This window comes from Polypterus senegalus, chromosome 12 (genome assembly GCF_016835505.1).
Source record: "Polypterus senegalus isolate Bchr_013 chromosome 12, ASM1683550v1, whole genome shotgun sequence".
Classification (NCBI taxonomy): Eukaryota; Metazoa; Chordata; class Cladistia; order Polypteriformes; family Polypteridae; genus Polypterus; species Polypterus senegalus.
In genome coordinates, this window is record NC_053165.1 from 33,533,390 (window position 1) to 33,558,507 (window position 25,118).

Sequence of the window (25,118 nt, forward strand, 5' to 3'; positions counted from 1 at the left end):
AGGGAAAGATGAATGCGGCCAAGTACAGGGATATCCTGGACAAAAACCTTCTCCAGAGTGCTAAGGACCTCAGGCTGGGCCGAAGGTTTACCTTCCAACAAGACACTGACCCTAAGCACACAGCTAAAATAACGAAGGAGTGGCTTCACAACAACTCTGTGACTGTTCTTGAATGACCAAGCCAGAGCCCTGACTTAAACCCAATTGAGCATCTCTGGAGAGACCGAAAAATGGCTGTCCACCAACGTTTACCATCCAACCTGACAGAACTGGAGAGGATCTGCAAGGAGGAATGGCAGAGGATCCCCAAATCAAGGTTTGAAAAACTTGTTGCATCTTTCCCAAGAAGACTCATGGCTGTATTAGCTCAAAAGGGTGCTTCTACTAAATACTGAGCAAAGGGTCTGAATACTTAGGACCATGTGATATTTCAGTTTTTCTTTTTATATTATTATATTTTATATTATTATTATTATTTTTTTAATAAATCTGCAACAATTTCAAAAATTATTTTTTTTGTCTGTCAATATGGGGTGCTGTGTGAGGGAAAAAATTAATTTAAATGATTTTAGCAAATGGCTGAAATATAACAAGGAGTGAAAAATTGAAGGGGGTCTGAATACTTTCTGTACCCACTGTATATATATATATATATATATATATATATATATATATATATATATATATATATATATATATATATATATATATATATACTAGCAAAATACCCACGCTTCGCAGCGGAGAAGAAGTGTGTTAAAGAAGCAATGAAAAAGAAAAGGAAACATTTTGAAAATAACGTAACATGATTGTCAATGTAATTGTTTTGTCACTGTTGTGAGTGATGAGTGTTGCTGTCATATATATACAGAATAGCACACAAACCCATGAACAATCTGCACACGGTCCTCTTTAATGCCAAAAACAAGAAATCGACAGCAGAAACACTAAATGCAGTATACAGCATTCCATGCAATTCATGCTCAGCGGTATACATAGGACAAACTTCAAAAAGAATCGCAACACGTATACAGGAACACCGCAACGCAGTCAGAAGAAAGGACGCACTGTCATTGATCTATAAGCATACTAAATCAACAGGACATACATTTAATTGGGACGATGTACAAGTAAAATTTAAAGCCAATAATAAAAGTGCTAGAGAGCTGGCTGAATCCTGGTTATCAAATGAGAACGCCATCAACAGACACTTGGACATAAATCCAGCATATACAAACTTAAGAAGAACTTATTCTTAAAAAACAAGACTTTACTCCCAACAACCTCAAACATCCCCCCCACGGACCTAGCCACACCCCCCCTCCCCTGTAAGGTATTGCTATATATTGCCTTTGATTCTTGTATGTCTAAGCATTATCCTCTGATGAAGACCCCGGTAGGGGTTGAAAGCTCAGGAATAAAAACTACTTTATGATACGTGATTCATTTTCTCCCTTTGTGGATCTCCAACTGCTAATATGCAAACCGTATCACAGACCTTCTCTTCCATATATAAATATATATATATATTTACACACACACACATAAACATATATATATATACATATCTATACATATACACATATATATACACACACACATACATACATACACACACATATATACACACAAATACATATATATATATATATACATACACACACACATATATAAACATATATATACATATACATACATATCTACATATATACACACACAGCCATTTCGTTTCAGTGCAATACGCTGCTTGTTAAAACGGATAACTCCCGCTCTTACGTGCAAGTCTGCGTGGATATTATAAACTATCGTATTTGTTCAAGTTCTATTTAAATTTTAAATAGAAGGAATTTTTATTTAGTCGACAGAAATATCTTTGGTAGGAATGGTAAAAACAGACAGGAATATTATTCCTGAATAAATCAACTCAAACCTTAAACAATTTATAATATTTTGCTCTCCATAAAAATATATCCTGTCTAAATTATACAAGTTAGAAATAAAGTAAACGTTAAAAGAACAAACATTCAAATTTCTTTACTCTTATGTAATTTTATATAAAAATAAACTTAGATTTTAAATATCCCAAAAGATTTTGCTCTCCATAAAAATATATTCTGTCAAAATTATACAAATTCAAATATGAACATGCTGCATAACAAAACCTGGATATATAAATAAAATGTGTTCCTTTCAGCAATAACAAATCAAATCATTCAGTTGTCTTTGCTCATATGTCATTTTAGAGCTGGACGCCTGGCATCTTTTTTTGGCAACAGGTTCGTTTCTGTTTGGTGTGAGGTTCTGTGTTGTGGAGATTCTCAGGATGAATTACAGGTGCTCATCAGTGAGGCGACTCCTGTGTGCTGTTTTGTTAGTCTTTATCACTGAGAAGAGCTTCTCACACAGATATGTGCTACCAAACATGCACAAGGTTCGAGCCGCATGAAGACGGACTTTTTTTGTTCTTCAAAGTCACCAAAGCGCGTGCAAACTCAGTGCGCTCAGTTTATCAGCAAAGTGCGTATTTTGGGAACACCGTAGTGACGACTTGGTTCAACATTACTTGGCAACAGGGAAAGTGGGGCAAGTTGCACTGGTGCATTTGTGTCTCCCATAAAAGCAGCTTCACTTGAAATCACTTTGTGATTGTGCACGGGTAAAAACGTCCGCTAAAGTGTCAGATTCTTATTTAATTCTTCTGCTTTCTGTATCTTCTGCATTGCATTCAGGTCTTTCAGGTTACCCTGATGTTTTGTCTCATAGTGCCGTCTTAGTTTAAATTCTGTAATTACAACTACATTAGCTCCACAAATGAGACACACGGGTTCAGTAAACATATACTCAGCCTCCCATCGGTTTTTAAAGGCTCTATTTTCAGAATCAACTTTTCTCTCCAGCATCGTGTGAGCTAGCTTCTCAATAACTTGCAGCATCATAAGCTAGACTTGATTAACGCGGTAAGTGTTCGGCAAGGCAGCTGAAGCACTGCATTATGTAGTTTATTGTGTTACCAGCGCTTCATATACCCGGGCCATTAATAATAATAATACAGTATATAAAATGATCCCTTGAGTTTGACACATATGGACTAAATAGAACTTGAAAAGATATATGTTTTCAAATGTGATCGCGCTATTCAGATAGAGTTGACGCCAAGACTACAGCCTGCATGCCTCAATAAGTCATCCTCCCCTCGCTCTTACTTTTTTACCGTTCATCTAATGAATACACTGAGTATGGCTTTACCAAAACAATCATTGATGGCGAATAAAGTATCCATTATTCGAGTATGTAGATCGGGGTATATATATACATATATATATATATATACCCGCGTATCGCAGCGGAGATGTAGTGTGTTAAAGAAGCTATGAAAAAGAAAAGGGAACATTTTAAAAATAACGTAACATGACTGTCAATATACAGTAATTGTTTTGTGAGTTTTACTGAGTGTTGCTGTCATCAAGGATTTGATTATTATTATTTCTTTCAATCAGGTTCGTATTTGTAGGATGTGTTGTGTTCAAGTTACATTCCGTGTTTGTCAATCGTTGTAAAGATGACAGGTTTCATTTATCGATTCGTTTCTTACTGCATCAATAAACAGCTCGTCTTCTTCTTTATCTGAGACCCGACACACTGCATGCACAGGTTTTTTTTACACTGTCTTCCTTTAGCGGGACATTGACTTTTTCCACCGTGTGCTTTGTTTCCACAGTAGCTGCATTTATGAATATGCTTGTATGTATCAGACGCTTCATATTTTTTTGCTGCCTTTTCAATTGTGTAATTCATTTTTTGTTCAGCGCTCTTTGGAACTGTTCCTTTTTGTCTGTGCACTGCGTCAGTTCACATGAGCCGCTCGGTGTACATGCATCGAAGTTTCCCAGCTGTGCTGGTGCCATGTTGTGCTATGTCCATGGCTGTATCTAATGTTACCGAAGTCCCGGCACCTAAAACTTTCTCTCGCAGTTTTGCTGAGTTTGTGCCAAACACCACCCTGACCATCTCATCTTCCTCTGCATAAGCACAGTCCTTCACCCGTGAATATTTACCCGTGGCAGTTTGCTATTGGATTGCCGCTGACGGACGGTCTTATATGGGTAGGCACTGAATTACAAACGCCAGCGGCAGCCTGTCTATGAACTTAATTTAAAGTTTAGGTTTACATCGTGCTTTGTTTCCGAAGTAGCAGAACTCATGAATATGGTTGTATATGTCACTCGCTCGCTTCTTATTGTTTTGCTGCCTTCTCAATTATATAATGCATGTTTTCTTCAGCGCTTTTTGGGCCTCTTCCTGGTTTTCTACGTACTGCGTGATTACGTGGAAGGCGTGATGATGTCACACGAAACTCAGCACCTCAGACTGTCCAGGAGCTCAGTGATGCCCTGGTCCAGATCTGGGAGGAGATCCCCCACAACACCATCTGTCATCTCATTAGAAGCATGCACCGATGTTGTCAGGCATGTATACAAGAACACAGGGGCCATACAAAGTGCTGCGTACAATTTTGAGTTGCTGCAATTAAATTTTGGCAAAATGCACTAGCCTGCCACATAATTTTTTCACTCTGATTTTTGGGGCGTCTTTGAATTCAGGGCTCTGTAGGTTGATCATTTTCATTTCCATCAAACGATGTGGCATCCTTTCGTTCCTAACACATTACCCAGTCTATATCAGTATAGATATATAGCAGGATTTCTTTTTCCCATTGAGATCTGATGTGTTTTCAAAGTGTTCCTTTAATTTTTTTGAGCAGTTTATATATATATATATATATATATATATATATATATATATATATATATATATATAACTTTTAAATGTATTAAGCAGATATATGGGAATAATGCATTTTCTTTTTTTCATCTTGATTTTCATTCTACTTTTCGAGGTGTTCTACCTGTTTAATTAAATCATTATTTACTAATTCGTGGGTCTGAGACTCAAAGTAGTTGCAGCCTCTTACAACTCAGTATTGTTTGCCTGGGTGTCTGCTCTGCTAGTTTGTAATTGTCATTACTAAGATACCATGAAGGGAGCAAACTACACAGAGGAAGGGCAAAGTATAATGAAAACAACAAAAGAGAGTCAAGCATTTAAATCTATAGCAAAAATAGAAATACAGGTATTTCTAAGTATAATGTCAAAATCATGCTGATGTGATTTTCTGAATGTAAAATAAGAGAAGAGAAAAAAAAAGGCCAGCTAATTAAATAAGAATCAATGTTATCAATTGATGTCACTGATTATGAATCTGGCTAGAAAGAAAAACCTGCAGCCACAGTGGGTCCCTAGGACCATGTTTGAAAACCCCTGACCTGGTAGTGTTTTAGGTGTGTAATCATTTAATGTAAAATGCATTATTCTATTTAGACATAATAGTTTGTATTACTTGGTATGATTCCCATCTGGAATATCTGCAAATGTTGCATGGTCTCTTAGTACCCCTGTGGCTTTGTTCTATTAATTTCATCGTACAAAAACATACCATCAGGCTATTAATTGTAAATCGTCTAAGTCAAGTATGAATGTGCTCTCTGATTAACTGGTGAATTTATGGTTAATTTTTTCCTTGTGACTACTGGTATGTGGATACACTACAGCACATCTGCTCTGGAAGAATAACAAAGAAACATGCATTTATTAACCATTAATGTTTGATATATCTGAAAGTAAACTGTATCCCACAGTATAATTAGGAAATAACAAATTCCAAATACTGCATTGCATTTTTAAAGAATACACCAATAATTCAAGCAATACATACTGATTAGAGAAAAATGTAAAATCCTCTGTAACATAAGATAGCCTAGCGGTATTAGCTATAAGGCAGGAAAGACCCTGGAGATGATGGCAATAAAAAATAAACTATCTTTTAAGTATTTCTGCACTCAGTTTCCACACACAGAGCTGATCATATTCAGATGACTGCTGAACAGAGTTTAGAATACAGAATGAATAATGAGACCCTGAAAAACAAAAGTGAGTTAAGAACGTCCCAAATCACTTTAATATTGCTGTTTCTTTTATATTTTGATTTGTTTTTTTCCCTAGGTCTTACAACCTTTTTGGACATTTCCAGGCATAACATAAAAAGAGTTACTCTCTTTTAGAACTTTCTTTCTATCTTGTGCTCTCTGGCAATCTCATTCACTTTCATCAGCCAGGAGACCTGTCCTTCTGGCTTACATTTTCAAGACTGAACTTTTATATAGTGTTTTGGTATCTCGCACATCGTTTGAATTGTATTATATGTTTGTTTGCTTTACTTGAGTGTATTAGTAAAAACTAATTTGTTGTATTTGTGACATACAGCAATAAAGCAGCTAAGCAATATTAATTAGAAATATACTGTAGCTTGAAGAAACAGTTCTGGATGAGGTCACTGGGAAATTCTCTATCCATTCTAGTGCTTTTCTAATTTCCATCCTAAAGAGTGTGTCAGTGTAACATATATAGCAACATTTAAAGTCTTAACAGCATCCTAAAACACTAAGCATTGATATGACTTCATATATAAAGAGAAGTTTAACAGATAATCAGTAAGGTGGTTAAACTAACTCTATTCATACTGTACAACATAATGATACAACATAGAATACATACTTTTACCTATGAAAAGCTGTGCCTCTACTTTACAATGCAACCTAAATTATTAGTCACAATATGCCCCTGCCAACTCAACTAATTTTAAAGCATAATTTACATTTACTGTACATTTACTGATTTGGCTGATGTCTTTATCAAGTCTGACTTACAACATTTCAGATACAATTGGTTACATTTCTTTTGTTTTCTCAGTTAAACCACAGGCAGGTGAAGTAACTTGCTCATGGATACAGAGTGTCAATAGTGATATAATGACATTCCTCAAATCTTGTTTTATTTTTATTGTCACTTGCAATATTACCATTTGAGGTACTAGTGTCTAAAATTACAAGGCATCTAAGCAATAGCTACCTATGTAAGTAGATGTTAATGTGTCAATCTGATTTTATGAATAATAATTTTAGCTAGGCACCAGTCATGTGAAAGGTGAAGTCCCTGTGTTTATGTAAAAGGGCAGATAGCTCATTAGTTGTTAGGTGGGTCACTTGGTAGCCCTTGGATTTAGCAACACACTCTTCAAAATTAAATGTGTTTAGATAACTAATCTCTGGAAATGCTCTTTGAGTCTGGAGGTAAGTTGAGCAAACGTTCATTCTGTCATAGGTATATGTATCTTCTTAAACCCCAGAACAAACAGAATGTGAATGGCATTTGAATTTTTGGGCGTTACTGAAAACATGCATATCACCTGATCTCATACTAATCATCTTCTGTTTACTTTATTAACCAGCTTTCTTTGGATCTATACTATACTGAGGATGAAATCTATGAACTCTCCTACACAAAAGAGCCCAGGAACCCAAAAATCCAGGTGAGACCACAATCCAAAAGATTTAGCATTACACTAAAAAGGTTTCTTGATGTTTTAGTGAATATACCCATTGGTCTCAATTACAGCCTGCTATTCCCACCAAACCCCCTGTGTTTGTAGACTGGGCTTCAGGAGTGGCACCAAGACATGATCCAGCAGTCATCTCCAAGCATGTGAAACAAATGGTGGAGGTGAGCGGATTTTCCCAATCTCTAGTGCAGTATATTTTGGTCTTGTACCAGGCGTAAACTTGAGGAATCTATATCAAGGAAGTAGTAATTAGTCTCTATATGTATGAAAGCAAGTAAACAGCGAGCACTATGTCTGGCTTAGCTTAGCCAGTCAATCTTCCGTTTAAGGCCATGTTTTTGTCATCATTTTAGTGAAGCTTGTTGCCAGGACTTGTCTCTGTGACGCATATGTTCATGTCTGCGCTGCAGAGCCCTGTCTTCAGTGGCACAGAATTTTCATCAACCTGCTGAGATCCTATCCTCCTGTTGCCCCCTGCAGTCAGTCATAAAGAACTATGACCACAACCACGATGGCTTCATTTCTCAGGAGGACTTTGAGAAGATTGCAGCAAGCTTCCCATTTTCCTTTTGCACGTATGACAGAGAGCGGTAAGTCAAAAAAAATAACAACATAAGCAGTAATATAACCAGTGAATGTCCACTTTTATTCAAGGATCTAATCACAAACTGTAGACCAGATATGTGTGTGTTGTAAGATGGCAGACAATAATTTACCAAAATAAATAAATAAATAAATGATACTGGACCAGGAAATGAGAGTGTGAGTCAATAAACAAAACAAGGACTGAATGCCATAAAGCCCAATGGCATTTTACATTACCCCTTCCAGCCACTATGTGGTAGCAATTGGGACCATGTTGCAGAATTCAATAATGCATTAAATGGTTGTGCCTATGAAAGAAAATCAAAAAGAAAATGGTGGCATGGGCTGTATAAAATAACCATATACTGTATGAATCTCACAGCCATTTTTATTGTTTTAAATTTGAAGTTTTTTTTGGCAATTTGTCTCCACAGTGAAGGCTTGATGAGTCGTGATGAAATCACTTCTTATTTTATGCGAGGTATTTCCATCTGCTCTAAACTAGGATTACTGCACAACTTCCAGGAGACCACTTATAAGAAGCCAACTTTCTGTGATACCTGTAATGGCTTTGTAAGTTTCCTACACTAATTAACACTAGTTCCAATAAGGTAAGATATATGCCAATTAATGTCTATTTCTTTTATTCCTAGCTTTGGGGTGTCATTAAGCAGGGCTATCGTTGTCGAGGTATGTACATCACTCCTATAGTCCACTATATTTAGACTATTTTATTTTTAGCTTTACTGAAGATCATGAATCTTACATAAATTATGGTAATTATTAGATTGTCAGTCTTGTCATCAGTAACTGCAACTCACATAATAATACTAGTGCCATTATAAATCTCTGTGTTGCTCCTAGAAGATTTACCAAGCCTCAGACTGCTATAGACACTCCAGTATCTGTTTAAATCAATCAAGCAATCTTTATATTACTTGGTCCTTTTTACTTAGAGCACTATCTCGGGGTACTTTGCAAACCTAAAAGGATAAAACATAAAACTATGCATGATACATAAGGTAGATTACAAAAAGTCTACATGTAAGATATATTGCAGGAAATCATGTCCCCTACCTTGTCACTGTCTGTGGAGTTTATCTAATCTCCCTGTGTCTGCCTGGATGCTCAGGTTTCTTCAAACATTCGAATTACAAGTATGTTAGTTTTATTTGCAGCTTGTTATTAGCCCAGTATAAATAATTTGAGGGATCCCTGCAATGGATTTGCTTCTCAACTAGTGTTTGTTCCTATCTTAAGCCAGTGCATGTGCTGACTCTCCACTATCTAGTACCGAAAAAAGCAAATTAAAAAATATTTAAAAATAACTTGTGAAAACTATTTCTAAATGAATTACTACTTGGTGCTGTCTAAAAGCCTTTTTGTACTACTACAGTCATAAAAACCAAGCATTCAGTGTTACATCACCACTTGGTAAGAGAAGTACCTACTTATTTTAGATGGTATCATTGATTAATACAATGCATTTTTTTCTAAACCCTCTTGAGAGTTGTACAACTAATCTAAGAATATAAGGCAAGGAACTATTTAATGCCATGAAATGTACTGTTTTATGACCTTTTTTCAGAATGTTTTACATAAAAAGAAAAAAATATCTGCAAATGTTACACGTTTACCTATACAGTCCTTTGTACAAAACTGCATCCATAGCATGATGCAGTGGTACTTAAACTCAGTCCAGCACTGGAGCATTGATAGAATTTGCAGAGATGAGGATCTTAGTTAGTTCCCCACATTCTGAATTTCGTGTGTAGTCCTACTCGGATATAAAATCAAACAGTGGGCACCTGAGGTTGAAATCAACATCTCTATACAGTAATCCCTCCTCGATCGCGGAGATGAAAATAGATAGAAAATAGATGAAAATCCTCTAAGTAGAAACCATATGTTTGTATGGTTATTTATATATATTTAAGCCCTTATAAACTCTCCCACACTGTTAACATTATTAGAGCCCTCTAGACATGAAATAACACCCTTTAGTCAAAAGTTTAAACTGTGCTCCATGACAAGACAGAGATGACAGTTCTTTCTCACAATTAAAAGAATGCAAACATATCTTCTCTTCAAAGGAGCGCCGTCAGGAGCAGAGAATGTCAGAGAGAGAGAGAGCGAGATAAAAGCAAACAATCAAAAAATCAATACGTGCTTTTAAGTATGCCGAAGCACCACGATAAAGCAGCATTTTGTAGAGGAGCGTCCGTATCCTCTAGGCAAACAGCCTCTGTGCAAACAGCTCCTCTGCTTACACCCCCTCCGTCAGGCGCAGAGAATGTCAGAGAGGGTGAGAGAGAGAGAAAAGCAAACAATCAAGCACCACGCGGGAAGCTTATCTTATATCATTGAGGAGTTTTAGTTAATATGTAATACATGCTCTGATTGGGTAGCTTCTAAGCCATCCGCCAATAGCGTCCCTTGTATGAAATCAACTGGGCAAACAAACTGAGGAAGCATGTACCATAAATTAAAAGACCCATTGTCCGCAGAAATCCGCGAACTAGCGAAAAATCCGTGATATATATTTAGATATGCTTACATTTAAAATCCGCGATAGAGTGAAGCCGCGAAAGTCAAAGCGCGATATAGCGAGGGATTACTGTATATATAAAAGAAAATTCTGGAAGGTAAAAGCCAGGCGATGAGACGTGATCTTCACGGAAGTTCTTGAAAGACATTTTAAAGTCCTGCGTGACAAAAATCCTGGACTGTAAAAGCCAGGCAACGAGACAAGATCTTCTCAGAAGTTCTCGAAAGACATTTTAAAGACCTGCAAGGCAAAAAAGACTGACAACGGAGCGTCTCGTGGGGCCGTGGACCATTAGATTCTTGCAAGACACGCCCTTCTTATCAAATAAGACCACGGACAGCCAGCAAAACATTCAGTCGTGAGCCTTTAGCAAAGAAGAAAGAGCATTGCAGAGAAAAGACACCCAAGGCAATATACATATGCAGAGAAAGATACAGAATGTGAAAGCAGTAACAGGCGAAAGTATTGTAGCATCCCAGCCAAGCTGAAGCCTTTTTTGTTTTAAGTGACTGTTAGGTCCACTCGAGGGAGGGCAGAGTACAGTACAGTACAGTATAGTGATAGCTGGGTGCTGATTGATGCGGTAAGGGGGAGGCGACACCCGTGTGAGGAGGGGTTGGAGAGGGTGCTAGAAAGTTGTGTTTGGGGTTACGCAGTCGGCGATTGTTAAAGTAGAACTTTTGTGACACTATATTACGTCAGTCGCTACAGTATCAAAAAAAAGATAGCACAGATCACACTGACAAAAACAAAAGGAAATTAGTTTAAGTCAGAGAATTTCAAAAACGGGGTTTAACTCAAATGCATCTATTGGTTATTTGCAAAAAAATTATTAACTGCTGATGATGTGGATCATTTTGTCTGTGCTGAAATTCCAAATAGAGAAACCTATCCTAAATTATGGTACAAAGTCATTAAACACAAGTCTCACAGACCTCATTTAAAAGATGTTCGTGTCCCACTATGCTGCGATTCCAAATATTGTTTTTACAGAAGTTCTGAAATAAAAGTGAAACTAATGAAATAGCAACGGGAGGGCAGAGTACAGCACGGAAGACAGATAGCTGGGTACTGATTGATGCAGTAAGGGGGAGGCGAGACCCGTGGGAGGAGGGGTTGGAGAGGGTGCTAGACAATTGTGTTTGGGGTACGCAGTCGGGAACTGTTAAAGTAGAACATTTGTGCCACTTTATTACGTCAGTTGCCACAATATCAAAAAAAAAAAAAAAAAAGACAGCACAGATCGCATTGACGCAAACAAAAGGAAATTAGTTGAAGTCAGAGAATTTCATGCACAGGGTTTAACTCACATGCATTTATTGGTTACTTTGCAAAAAAAAATATTAACTGCTAATGATATGGATCGTTTTGTCTGGACTGAAATTCCAAACAGAGAAACCTATCCTAAATTATGGTGTAAAGTCATTAAACACAAGTCTCACAGACCTCATTTAAAAGATTCAGCATATTGGGACAGGAAAGATTCCAAATATTGGTTTTACAGAAGTTCTGAAATAAAAGTGAAACTAATGAAATAGCAACAATTCAAAGAAAAAAAAAATCTTACAAGTGTGTAAGTGGAAAACCAAACACAGGGGTTCGCGAGCGAAGCGAGCGCATTGACGCAAACAAAGGGAAATTAGTTTAAGTCAGAGAATTTCATACACAGGGTTTAACTCACATACATTTATTGGTTACTTTGCAAAAACAAATATTAACTGCTGATGATATGGATTGTTTTGTCTGTGCTGAAATTCCAAACAGAGAAACCTATCCTAAATTATGGTACAAAGTCATTAAACACAAGTCTCACAGACCTCATTTAAAAGATTCAGCATATTGGGACAGGACAGATTCCAAATATTGGTTTTACAGAAGTTTTGAAATAAAAGTTAAACTAATGAAATAGCAACAATTCAAAGAAAAAAAAAATCTTACAAGTGTGTATCCGGAAAACCAAACACAGGGGTTGGCGAGCGAAGCGAGCAGGGGGGCGAAACCCCCTAGTCTTAATTAAAGAAAGAAAAATTCTCTACCGAAACAAGTTTGATAAAGCCTATTTGAGCCAATAATCAGACAGGAGAAAGCTTGTCCATCTGTGTCAAGTATTTACCCTTGCAGCAACATGCTGCAGAGGGAGCATCAATCACAGTAGTCTGTTACACCATGATCAGAATTAAGGGTATTAAGGATATAGGTCTACTTTATAAGCAACTTAATTTGCATAACAGTGTTAATCAATGCATACATTTACATAAGATTCTCAATCACTGCATACATTTTTCTTACTTTTAAAAATAAAAGTATGTTTTATTATATTCTTGTTCTTTTCATATCTCTAGGTTTAGCCATCACCCTTGAAAATTCTGTGTATGTAACAACTGTCCAATGTTGTTGTTTACAGAATATTTGATGATCTCTTAGTCATCTTTTTATTACATTTTGTGTATTACATCAACTTTCCTCCTAGTACACTTGTTTTACCATTTTAGTAACTTTCTCTTATGACATTTTCAAAATAAATGCTTATATATTTCAATGTGCATTGCAAACCAAACTACTTTATAACTACTGTTACCACTAAATTATTCTCTCACACACCATTTGGTGTTTGCACAAGTCATACATGTACTGTATGTCAGATCGAAGTGCAAGGGACAAGGGTTTACAAGAGTTATACATATATATCTGATCAAAAAGTGGGAAGGTATACCCCTTGGTGTTTCACACAAATTGTACACATCTGCAAGATTGCATACTGGGCTGGGGGGGGGCAACTCAGGAAGATCATAGGCCAATGATGCAACTGGTCCAGTGGATACAATGTGTTTACAGCAGACAAATGAACAGGAAACTTCGCCTTACCTCAAGAAAGTTGTATCAAAAATCTGTGATATAATGTATTATTTCCCATTTACCTTTATTGCCACAAGCATGCTTCAGCAATGGGAAGAATAGGGTTACTTTAAATAAACAATCTTGTTTTATAGCTCTGTTTATAGAATACACCACCTAAAGTATTTACATTTGAGAATAAACTTAAAACATAAGACATTTCAAATGAATGTTTAAACTGCAGGCTAGTGTGCATTAGTAGAGAACACAAGAGTAAAAAATTAACAGCCTGAAATGACAGGATTGTAATAGGACTTACACAGAATTAATTAAAACCTTCAATAAGAGTATTATGGTTAATATTAAAATTTAAGAGACAAAAGGTCAGTCTTTAAATAAGATTTTAGTGAGCTGACCAAAAAGCTGCAGAAAGCTGGTACAAGTGTTGGATGTCTGTTTAAAACACAAGGCCTCAGGCCCCCTTTTGTTGAAGAAACAGAGATATTTCTTTGCAAAACCGAACAGCAGCATTGAGTTTTCAAATGAGGATTTCATGTTGGTAGTCTGAGGTTACACAAAATTGTGTCAAACTAATAACTTGGTAATATTAATAACTTAATGCTAAGATATTTAATTGTACTGTGTTGACTTTTGATTAGTTCTGCAAAAATCCCTGCACTATTATTATTTGTGTGTGCCATTTATGAAACTGGATAAGTGACACAATAAAAGCAAATGGTGACAAAACTGCAAGGGTCAGAGGATCAGGCTTGTGGTTTGCTTATATATATATTACTAGACATTAAGCCCGTTACAATAACGGGCGCTAGAACAGTAGTGCATAAACATTAGTAGGAACAGTCTATATTAAATGGCAAGGACCTTGACCTCATTCTGTTTCTTGTCTTAATTTTTTTGTCAAAAATATTTTTTCAAGAAGCCTAAAGTAAAATAATAAAAAAATAGAAACGTACATGACAATACAGTAAATATCTATACTAATAAAAGGCAAAGCCCTCACTGACTGACTGACTCACTGACTCATCACTAATTCTCCAACTTCCCATGTAGGTAGAAGGCTGAAATTTGGCAGGCTCATTCCTTACAGCTTCCTTACAAAAGTTGGGCAGGTTTCATTTTCAAAATTCTACGCATAATGGTCATAACTAGAAGCTATTTTTCCCCATTTACTGTAATGGAGTTGAGCTCGAAAGCAGTGGGGGGCGGAGTTTCGTGTGACATCATTACACCTCTCACGTAATCACGCATTACATAGAAAATCAGGAAGAGCTACAAAAAGCGCTGAAGAAAACATGCATTATATAATTAAGAAGGCAGCGAAACATTTAGAAGCGAGCGAGTGACATATAAAACCATATTCAGCGGCTCACGTGAACTGACGCAGTGCGCAGACAAAAACCAACAGTTCCAAAGAGTGCTGAACAAAAACAGAATTACACTGCTACGCTCAATTAGACAAACCACACGCCGTGGCGCAATAGTAGAGCCTTCGCCTCTAGCGCCGACGTCCGAGGTTCGATTCCCGAGAGGGGATGCACTAAGTATGTACGCGCACTTCTCGATTCATTTTACCTTCGCATCCCCTTGGATTGAGACGTGTGAAAAAATATGCGGTTAACGCAGAAAGACAGATCACCAATTGAAGCTTCATGAATAATGGATACTTTATTCGCAATCAATGATTGTTTTGGTAAAGCCATACTCAGTGTATTCATTAGATGAACGGTAAAAAAGTAAGAGCGAGGGGAGGGTAACTTATTGAGGCACACAGGCAAAACCACAATAGCACGCAGGCTCGATGTACTGTAGTGCGCTTCAACTCAATCTGAATTGCGAATCACATTCAAAAAAATATTTCTTTTCAAGTTCTATTTAGTCCATATGTGTCAAACTCAAGGCCCACGGGGCACATCCGGCCCGGCGTGTAATTATAGTACGGCCCGCGAGATCATTTTATATACTGTATTATTGTTATTAATGGCCCAGGGATATGAAGTGCTGGTAACACAATAAACTACAGATCCCATAATGCAGTGCTTCAGCTGCCTTGCCGAACACTTACCGCGTTAATCAAGTCTAGCTTATGATGCTGCAAGTTATTGCGAAGCTAGCCCACATGATGCCAAAGAGAAAAGGTGATTCTCAACATAGAGCCTTTAAAAACCGATGGGAGGCTTAGTATATGTTTACTGACATTGCCGGTAAACCTGTGTGTCTCATTTGTGGAGCTAATGTGGCTGTAATTACAGAATTTAATCTAAGACGGCACTATGAGACAAAACATCAAGATAACCTGAAAGACCTGAATGCAATGCACAAGATACAGAAAGCAGAAGAGTTAAAGAAGAATCTGACACGTCAGCAGACGTTTTTACCCGTACAAAATCACAAAGTGATTTCAAGTGAAGCTACTTTTATGGGAGACGCAAATGCACCAGTGCAACTTGCCCCACTTTCCCTGTTGCCAAGTAATGTTGAACCAAGTCGGCACAACGGTGTTCCCAAATACGCACTTTGCTGATAAACCGAGTGCACTGCGCACTGAGTTCGCACAGCGCTTTGGTGACTTTGAAGAACAAAAAAAGAATTTTCAGTTGTTTCGCAACTCATTTTCCGTCGATGTGGAAACTGCACCTGTGCAGATTCAGATGGAGGTGACTGAGCTGCAGTGTAATGGCACACTGAAGGCAAAGTACGATACTGCACGGCCCGCACAGTTTATTCACTCCATTCCCGCACAAATGCTCCAGCTACGTCTACATGCGGCTCGAACCTTGTGCATGTTTGGTAGCACATATCTGTGTGAGAAGCTCTTCTCAGTCATGAAGACTAACAAAACAGCACACAGGAGTCGCCTCACTGATGAGCACCTACAGTCCATCCTGAGAATCTCCACAACACAGAACTTCACACCAAACATAAACAAACTTGTTGCCAAAAAAAGATGCCAGGCGTCCAGCTCTTATAAAATGACATAAGACCAAAGACAACTGAATGATTTGATTTGTTATTGCTGAAAAGAACAAATTTTATTTATATTTCCAGGTTTTGTTATGCACCATGTTCATATTTGAATTTGTATAATTTTGACAGGATATATTTTTATGGAGAGCAAAATCTTTTGGGATATTTAAAATTTAAGTTTATTTTTATATAAAATTACATAAGAGTAAAGAAATTTGAATGTTTGTTCTTTTAACGTTTACTTTATTTCTAACTTGTATAATTTAGAAAGAATATATTTTTATGGAGAGCAAAATATTATAAGTTATTTAAGGTTTGAGTTGATTTATTCCGGAATAATATTCTGTTGACTAAATAAAAATTCCTTCTATTTAAAATTTATATAGAACTTGAACAGAAACGATAGTTCATAATATCCACGCAGACTTGCACGTAAGAGCGGGAGTCATCCGTTTTAACAAGCAGCGAATTACACTGATACGAAATAGCCTGCCCATTTAATTATTTAGGAATGGATAAATAAATTAAGATTTTGTACAAATAATGTTTTTCATTTTTCTTCCTTCATGGATTCTGCCACCCCCAGCAACAGTTGAACAGTTGCTCGCACCCCAAAGACTGTATATATGTGTGTGTGTATATATATATATATATATATGTGTGTGTATATGTATATATGTATGTATATATATGTTTATATGTGTGTGTATATGTATATATGTGTGTATATATATATATATATATATATATATATATATATATATATATATATATATATATATATCTATACTAATAAAAGGCAAAGCCCTCACTCACTCACTCACTCACTCACTCACTCACTCACTCATCACTAATTCTCCAACTTCCCGTGTAGGTAGAAGGCTGAAATTTGGCAGGTTCATTCCTTACAGCTTCCTTACAAAAGTTGGGCAGGTTTTATATCGAAATTCTACGCGTAATGGTCATAACTGGAAGCAGTTTTTCTCCATTTACTGTAATGGAGATGAGCTTCAACGCCGGGGGCGGAGTTTCGTGTGACATCATCACGCCTCCCACGTAATCACGCAGTACATAGAAAACCAGGAAGACCTCAAAAAGCGCTGAAGAAAACATGCATTATATAATTGAGAAGGCAGCGAAACAATAAGAAACAAGCGAGTGACATATACAACCATATTCATGAGTTCTGCTACTTCGGAAACAAAGCACGATGTAAACCTACACTTTAAATTAAGTTCATAGACAGGCTGCGCTGGCGCTTGTAATTTAGTGCCTGCCCATATAAGGCCGTCCGTCAGCGGCAATCCAATAGCAAACTGCCACGGGTAAATATTCACGGGTGAAGGACTGTGCTTATGGAGAGGAAGATGAGATGGTCAGGGTGGTGTTTGACACAAACTCAGCGAAACTGCGAGAGAAAGGTTTAAGTGCCAGGACTAAGGTAACATTAAATACAGCCATGGACATAGCACGAGATGGCACCAGCACAGCTGGGAACCTTCGATGCATGTACACTGAGTGGCTCACGTGAACTGACGCAGTGCACAGCTAAAAAGCAACAGTTCCAAAGAGCGCTGAACAAAAACCGAATTATACAATTGAAAAGGCAGCAAAAAATATGAAGCGTCTGATACAAGCATATTCATAAATCCAGCTACTGCGGAAACAAAGCACACGTTGGAAAAAGTCAATGTCCCACTAAAGGAAGACAGTGTAAAAAACCCGTGCATGCAGTGTGTCAGGTCTCAGATAAAGAAGAAGACGAGCTGTTTATTGATGCAGTAAGAAACGAATCGATGAATGAAACCTGTCATCTTTTCAACGATTGACAAACACGGAATGTAACTTGAACACAACACATCCTACAAATACGAACCTGATTGAAAAAATAATGATAATCAAATCCTTGATGACAGCAACACTCAGTAACACTCACAAAACAAATACTGTATATTGACAGTCATGTTACGTTATTTTTAAAATGTTCCCTTTTCTTTTCTAGCTTTTTAACACACTACTTCTCCAAGCGATACGCTGGTATATATATATGTCCCGATCTACATACTCGAATAATGGATACTTTATTCGCCATCAATGATTGTTTTGGTAAAGCCATACTCAGTGTATTCATTAGATGAACGGTAAAAAAGTAAGAGCGAGGGGAGGATGATTTATTGAGGCATGCAGGCTGTAGTGCGCGTCAACTCTATCTGAATTGCGCGATCACATTTGAAAAATATATCTTTTCAAGTTCTATTTAGTCCATATGTGTCAAACTCAAGGGCCGCGGGCCACATCCGGGAGGCGTGTAATTATATCCGGCCCGCGAGATCATTTTATATACTGTATTATTGTTATTAAAGCCCGGGTATATGAAGCGCTGGTAACACAATAAACTACAGATCCCATAATGCAGCGCTTCAGCTGCCTTGCCGAACACTTACCGCGTTAATCAAGTCTACCTTATGATGCTGCAAGTTATTGCGAAGCTAGCCCACACGATGCCGAAGAGAAAAGTTGATTCTGAAAATAGAGCCTTTAAAAACCGATGGGAGGCTGAGTATATGTTTACTAAACCCGTGTGTCTCATTTGTGGAGCTAATGTGGCTGTAATTACAGAATTTAATCTAAGACGGCACTATGAGACAAAACATCAGGGTAACCTGAATGCAATGCAGAAGATACAGAAAGCAGCATAATTAAATAAGAATCTGACACTTCAGCGGACGTTTTAACCCGTGCACAATCACAAAGTGATTTCAAGTGAAGCTGCTTTTATGGGACACCTTGCCCCACTTTCCCTGTTGCCAAGTAATGTTAAACCAAGTCGTCACTACGGTGTTCCCAAATACGCACTTTGCTGATAAACTGAGCGCACTGCACTGAGTTTGCACGGCGCTTTGGTGACTTTGAAGAACAAAAAGTCTGTCTACATGCGGCTCGAACCTTGTGCATGTTTGGTAGCACATATCTGTGTGAGAAGCTCTTCTCAGTGATAAAGACTAACAAAACAGCACACAGGAGTCGCCTCACTGATGAGCACCTGCAATCCATCCTGAGAATCTCCACAACACAGAACCTCACACCAAACATAAACGAACCTGTGGCCAAAAAAAGATGCCAGGCGTCCAGCTCTAAACTGACATATGAGCAAAGACAACTGAATGATTTGATTTGTTATTGCTGAAAGGAACACATTTTATTTATATTTCCAGGTTTTGTTATGCAGCATGTTCATATTTGAATTTGTATAATTTTGACAGGATATATTTTTATGAAGAGCAAAATCTTTTGGGATATTTAAAATCTAACTTTATTTTTTATATAAAATTACATAAGAGTAAAGAAATTTGAATGTTTGTTCTTTTAACGTTTACTTTATTTCTAACTTGTATAATTTAGACAGGATATATTTTTATGGAGAGCAAAATATTATAAGTTGTTTAAGGTTTGAGTTGATTTATTCACGAATAATATTCCTGTCTGTTTTTACCATTCTTACCAAAGATATTTCTGTCGACTAAATAAAAATTCCTTCTATTTAAAATTTAAATAGAACTTGAACAAATATGATAGTTCATAATATCCACGCAGACTTGCACGTAAGAGCGGGAGTCATCCGTTTTAACAAGCAGCGTATTGCACTGATACTGAAATAGCTGTGTGTGTATATATGTAGATATGTATGTATATGTATATATATGTTTATATGTGTGTGTGTATGTATGTATATATATATGTATTTGTGTGTATATATGTGTGTGTATGTATGTATGTGTGTATGTATTTATGTGTGTGTGTATATGTATGTGTATATATGTAGATATATATATGTATGTTGTAATAACTGGAGACCAGAGGCGTGGAAAGGTTTGGGGCAGCCACCCGTTTAATGCGGTTTCCCGGCTGCAATAGAATTTGAGGCATTTTCAAAACAGTTGTTTATACAACAGAGTCCAAGACAGAACTGCCTGCCTAAGCAAAGGCAGTGAGCTTTATAGCTCAGAGGGCGGAAATGATGTCGCCCTCTGGGCCGAACTGGAAGTGACATCACCCTTGGGGCCGGAACCGAAGTGACCTCATTCTTGGGGCCGGAACCGAGGTGGTGTGTCCTTCCTGGAAATGGCGGCTCCTGGTGGGATTTCCGGGTAAGACCTGCAGAGAACTCAGAAAGAGCGTCAGCGTCCCCCGCCCCCCCTGGGCAGATGTATAAACAGTATTGTCTAAGCCCTTCAGCTGCTTCCCATGCACACGTAGTGTGACAAGACTCCCCTCAGCCCAGACCCGCCGGGTCGGGCGACCTGCACCGAGAGGTCGTGGGCCGGAGAGGGCATCGGCGTTGGCATGAAGGGACCCCTGTCGATGAACGAGCGATATTTGTACTGCTGCAGGTCAAGAAACCACCTCGTGACCCGCGGATTCGACTCCCTGTGAAGGGCCATCCACTTTAAAGGCGCATGATCCGTCACCAGAGTGAACACGCGACCCAAGAGGTAGTACCGCAGCTGCGTCACCGCCCATTTGATCGCCAGAGCCTCCTTCTCCACCGCCGCGTACCTGGTCTCCCGGTCCAACAGTTTCCGCTCAGGTACATAACGGGTGTTCAACACCGGCGACGCTTTGGCTCAACACGGCTCCCAAGCCTGTGTCCGAAGCGTCCGTCTGGAGGACAAAAGGGAGAGAGAAGTTAGGGGAGATTAAGATAGGTGCTGAAGTCAGAGCCCTTTTAAGTCACTGAATGCAGCCCCGCTTTATCAGACCATACCACCGTATTAGGAGCTCTTTTCTTTGTCAAGTCGGTCAAGGGCGCCGCTCTCGGAGAAGCGAGGCACAAACCGGCGGTAGTACCCGCCAAACCGAGAAAGGATTGGACTTGCCGCTTGGTTTTGGACGGGCCAGGCCATTATGGCTTGCAACTTGGAACACTGTGGCCTCACAGTACCCCGCCCACTAGGTAGCCCAAATATTTGGCTTCTCTCAACCCAAGTAACATTTCTTGGGGTTGATGCGAGCCCGCCTCTCCAATGTCCGTAATACTGCTGTGACCTGCTGTATGTGCTCCTTCCAGGTGCTGGAATAGATGACAACGCCATCCAGATAGGCAGCACAGAACGAGTTATGGGGCCGGAGCACTTTGTCCACCAGACGCTGAAAAGTCGCAGGCGCCCCGTGTAACCCGAATGGAAGGACACGATACTGCCAGTGTCCGCTAGGAGTGCTAAACGCGGTTTTTTCCTTCGCGACTCCGTAAAGGAACCTGCCAGTACCCCTTTGTCATGTCAAGTGTAGTCAAGAATTTGGCTGGTCCCAGTCTCGAGGAGGTCGCCCACGCGAGGCATGGGATAAGCATCAAATCGGAAACTTGGTTGAGCCGACGGAAGTCATTGCAAAACCTCCAACTGCCGCCAGGCTTAGCAATCAAGACGATGGGGCTGGACCAGGGACTACTACTTTCCTCGATCACTCCTAGTGCCAGCATTCGCTTGATTTCCAGTTCCACTTCTACTTTCTTTGCCTCCGGAGTCTGTAGGGTCGCCACGGACGATCACCCCGGTCAGTCACTATGTCGCGCGCAATCAGAGAGGTCCGACCTGGCTGTTCACTTACCACCTCTGGGACCGAGCGGATAGCTGCTTCGAGCTCCTGTCTCTGTCTGGGGGATAGCTGTTCCGAAATTAAGGGCACTTACTTCGCGAAGAGAGAGCAGGGCTGTCCGGAGGAGGGATCGGGATCCCTCTCCTTCCACGGTTTCAGCAGGTTTACATGATATATTCGCTCAGCTGGTCGGCGATTGGGCTGTTTCACCAAATAGTCGACCAATCCCTTCCTCTCCTTAATTTCAGAGGGGCCTAGCCAATGTGCGAGCAGTTTAGAGTGTGAAGTAGGAACCAATACCATGACGCATCCCCGGTTGGAACTCCGGAGAGTCGTACACGGTCATACAGGCGGCCTGTGCTGATTGTGCCTCCTCGATATGACTTTTAGTATAGGTCTTATTACATCAAATCTATCGCGCAATTGGGCGATATACTCCAAAATGTTAGTGGAGGGCTGTGCCTCCCCTTCCCAGCCCTCTTTTAAAATATCTAATAAGCCCCGGGGCTGTCTTCCGTATAGTAATTCAAAGGGAGAGAACCCTGTAGAGGCTTGAGGACTTCCGTAGGCAAAGAGGACAAGGGGGATGAGTTGGTCCCAATTCCTCCCATCCTTGCTGACTACCTTACGTAGCATTTGCTTGAGAGTTTGATTGAATCTCTCCACTAGCCCATCGGTTTGAGGATGATACACCGAGGTTTTAAATGCTTTATTTTCAGTAACTTGGCAGTCTCCTTGAACGCTTCCGAGGTGAAAGGCGTTCCTTGGTCCGTCAGGACTTCTCTAGGAATGCCCACCGTGAAAAGACTCCTACTAGTTCCGTGCAATATTTTTAGTGGTAGCCGCGCAATGGAACGGCTTCAGGGAATCGGGTTGCATAATCCACGAGGACGAGTATATATTTATATCCTCGGCTGAGGGCTCCAGGGTCCTACTATATCCACCCCAATCCTGTCAAAGGAACGCCAATAAGGGGAAGGGGAATCAGAGGAGCACGGTCCTTCCTAGGAATTTGCCGCAGTTGACACTCCGGCAGGAAATGCAAAAGCGCGAACCTCCTCATTAATCCCGGCCAAAAAAAACGGAGCTTAATGCGCTCTAATGTTTTATCGGAGCCGAGATGGCCTCCAAGAAGGTGAGAGTGGGCTAACTCGCAAACCTGCCGCCGTAGGTCCGCTGGACTAGCAACAACTTCGGACCTTCCCTCATGTTCAGCAACCCGATACAATAATTCATTATCCATGACAAAGTGAGGTCCCTGTGGCATGGGCAAATGCGTCGCTGGCGTTAACGAGAACCACTGCATTCTTTATGTGCTTCAGAGAGTCGCCATTCCACTGTTCTCTCTTGAAAGAAGCCGGAGTCGCTCTAAACTGAAAGTGCAACTCAGAGAGCGGGTCGGTCTGACCTCAAGGGGCGGAGAATCCTCCTCGCTGCCGGGGCGCTAGTGGATGACGTAGTAGCCCGCGACGGTCCGGGAGTATCTTCGTCACTCTCTTGGCCTACCGCCCCACTCCCTGTCGGCTGATTACACGGTGTGGAAGCAGCTTGAGATGAGTCTTTATCATCTATAACGAGGCCAAAAGCTTTTCGGGGAATGCTTTCTAAACTACCGCGTTACTGTCAGACCAGTCCCCCGAGGATTACGGAAACGGAGGATCCGGTGTACCGCTACGTAAGCCAAGGGTTCCTCCGAGACATACGTAACACCGGGCGGTATTGTACGAGCGGATATCTCCGTATACATTTTAGACTGGTCTTTTCTTAATCCATTGTTGCGGTAGAACAAAACGGCGAGCAACGACAGACACGTTACTGCCGGAATCAAACAGCGCTGTTACCATATGTCCATTAATAATAAGCTCTCCCGTATGTTTATCCGCCAGGGGATTGCTAAGGGCACACAAACAACCCCGCCATTGTCCCCTACGGTCCGCCTTGTTCCCCGACAGGTCGCAAGCCAGACGGCCCGGCGACTTCGGAACAGGCTCTGGATTGCGGAAGGGACTGCTTTGTAGGACATAACTCCCGGTAGTCCACAGAGCGGCTGTCTGCCCTCCCGGGTTTCACAGCCGGCCTCTGGGTTGCAAGAGCTGTAGCAGCTCGTCCAGAATGGAATTCTCCCCAGGCCGGCTGGGCAAATTCCTGGGGTATTCGCTGTAGCAGCAAAAAACAGGCCACTTGCTGCACTATTTGCAAGGGGGTCAAATCAAATGGCGTAGCCACTCACCCACCTGTTGCCAGAGAGCCATAGCCTGCTCTGACAGCCCTTTCGTTGGGTTAAACTCCCAGTCTATTATATTCTTTACCTGCCGGCCTGGGGACAGCCCATCGCTAACAGGGACCTTGGTCCCGATGGGCTGCTCGGCTTTCCTACCCAGAAGAGCATACTGAGCCACTCGTGTGTTTTCCCCAGAAGCCAGCCCACGCCTGTGGGTCCCCTCTACCTTCTCCACGAGATGGGTTGGTAGCCCCGGGTTATGCTCGTGGAGCAGAGCCTGCACCGCGTCCTTCCTGACCCTCCGGCGCACTCCCTGCCCGAAACTCGGCCCCGGTACTCACCCACCTGGTTCCTTGAAGGTCCGTGTCCCGGGTTCTTCGGGGACACCATCCTGCCGACTACGCCACTGTAATAACTGGAGACCAGAGGCGGAAAGGTTTGGGGCAGCCACCCGTTTAATGCGGTTTCCGGCTGCAATAGACTTTGAGGCATTTTCAAAACAGTTGTTTATACAACAGAGTCCAAGACAGAACTGCCTGCCTCAGCAAAGGCAGTGAGCTTTATAGCTCAGAGGGCGGAAATGATGTCGTCCTCTGGGCCGGAACTGGAAGTGACATCACCCTTGGGGCCGGAACCGAAGTGACCTCATTCTTGGGGCCGGAACCGAGGTGGTGTGTCCTTCCTGGAAATGGCGGCTCCTGGTGGGATTTCCCGGTGAAGACCTGCAGAGAACTCAGAAAGAGCGTCAGCGTACCCCGCCCTGGGCAGATGTATAAACAGTATTGTCTAAGCCCTTCAGCTGCTTCCCATGCACACGTGTGTGACAATGTATATATGTGTATATGTATAGATATGTATATATATATATGTTTATGTGTGTGTGTGTAAATATA

At 40.3% G+C, this 25,118-nt stretch overlaps 1 protein-coding gene across 3 annotated transcripts in view; it reads left to right on the forward strand.

Annotated features, from left to right (window-relative positions):
- The window catches only part of rasgrp4 (RAS guanyl releasing protein 4), a 176,637-nt gene that overhangs the window by 140,608 nt on the left and 10,911 nt on the right, over positions 1-25,118 (forward strand). For all 3 annotated transcript variants that reach the window (XM_039770783.1, XM_039770781.1, XM_039770782.1), the window contains exons 10-14: positions 7,346-7,426; positions 7,513-7,617; positions 7,937-8,046; positions 8,476-8,614; positions 8,695-8,731. In XM_039770783.1, coding sequence (XP_039626717.1) covers positions 7,346-7,426; positions 7,513-7,617; positions 7,937-8,046; positions 8,476-8,614; positions 8,695-8,731 — 472 coding nt within the window. The remainder of the gene's footprint in view (positions 1-7,345; positions 7,427-7,512; positions 7,618-7,936; positions 8,047-8,475; positions 8,615-8,694; positions 8,732-25,118) is intronic.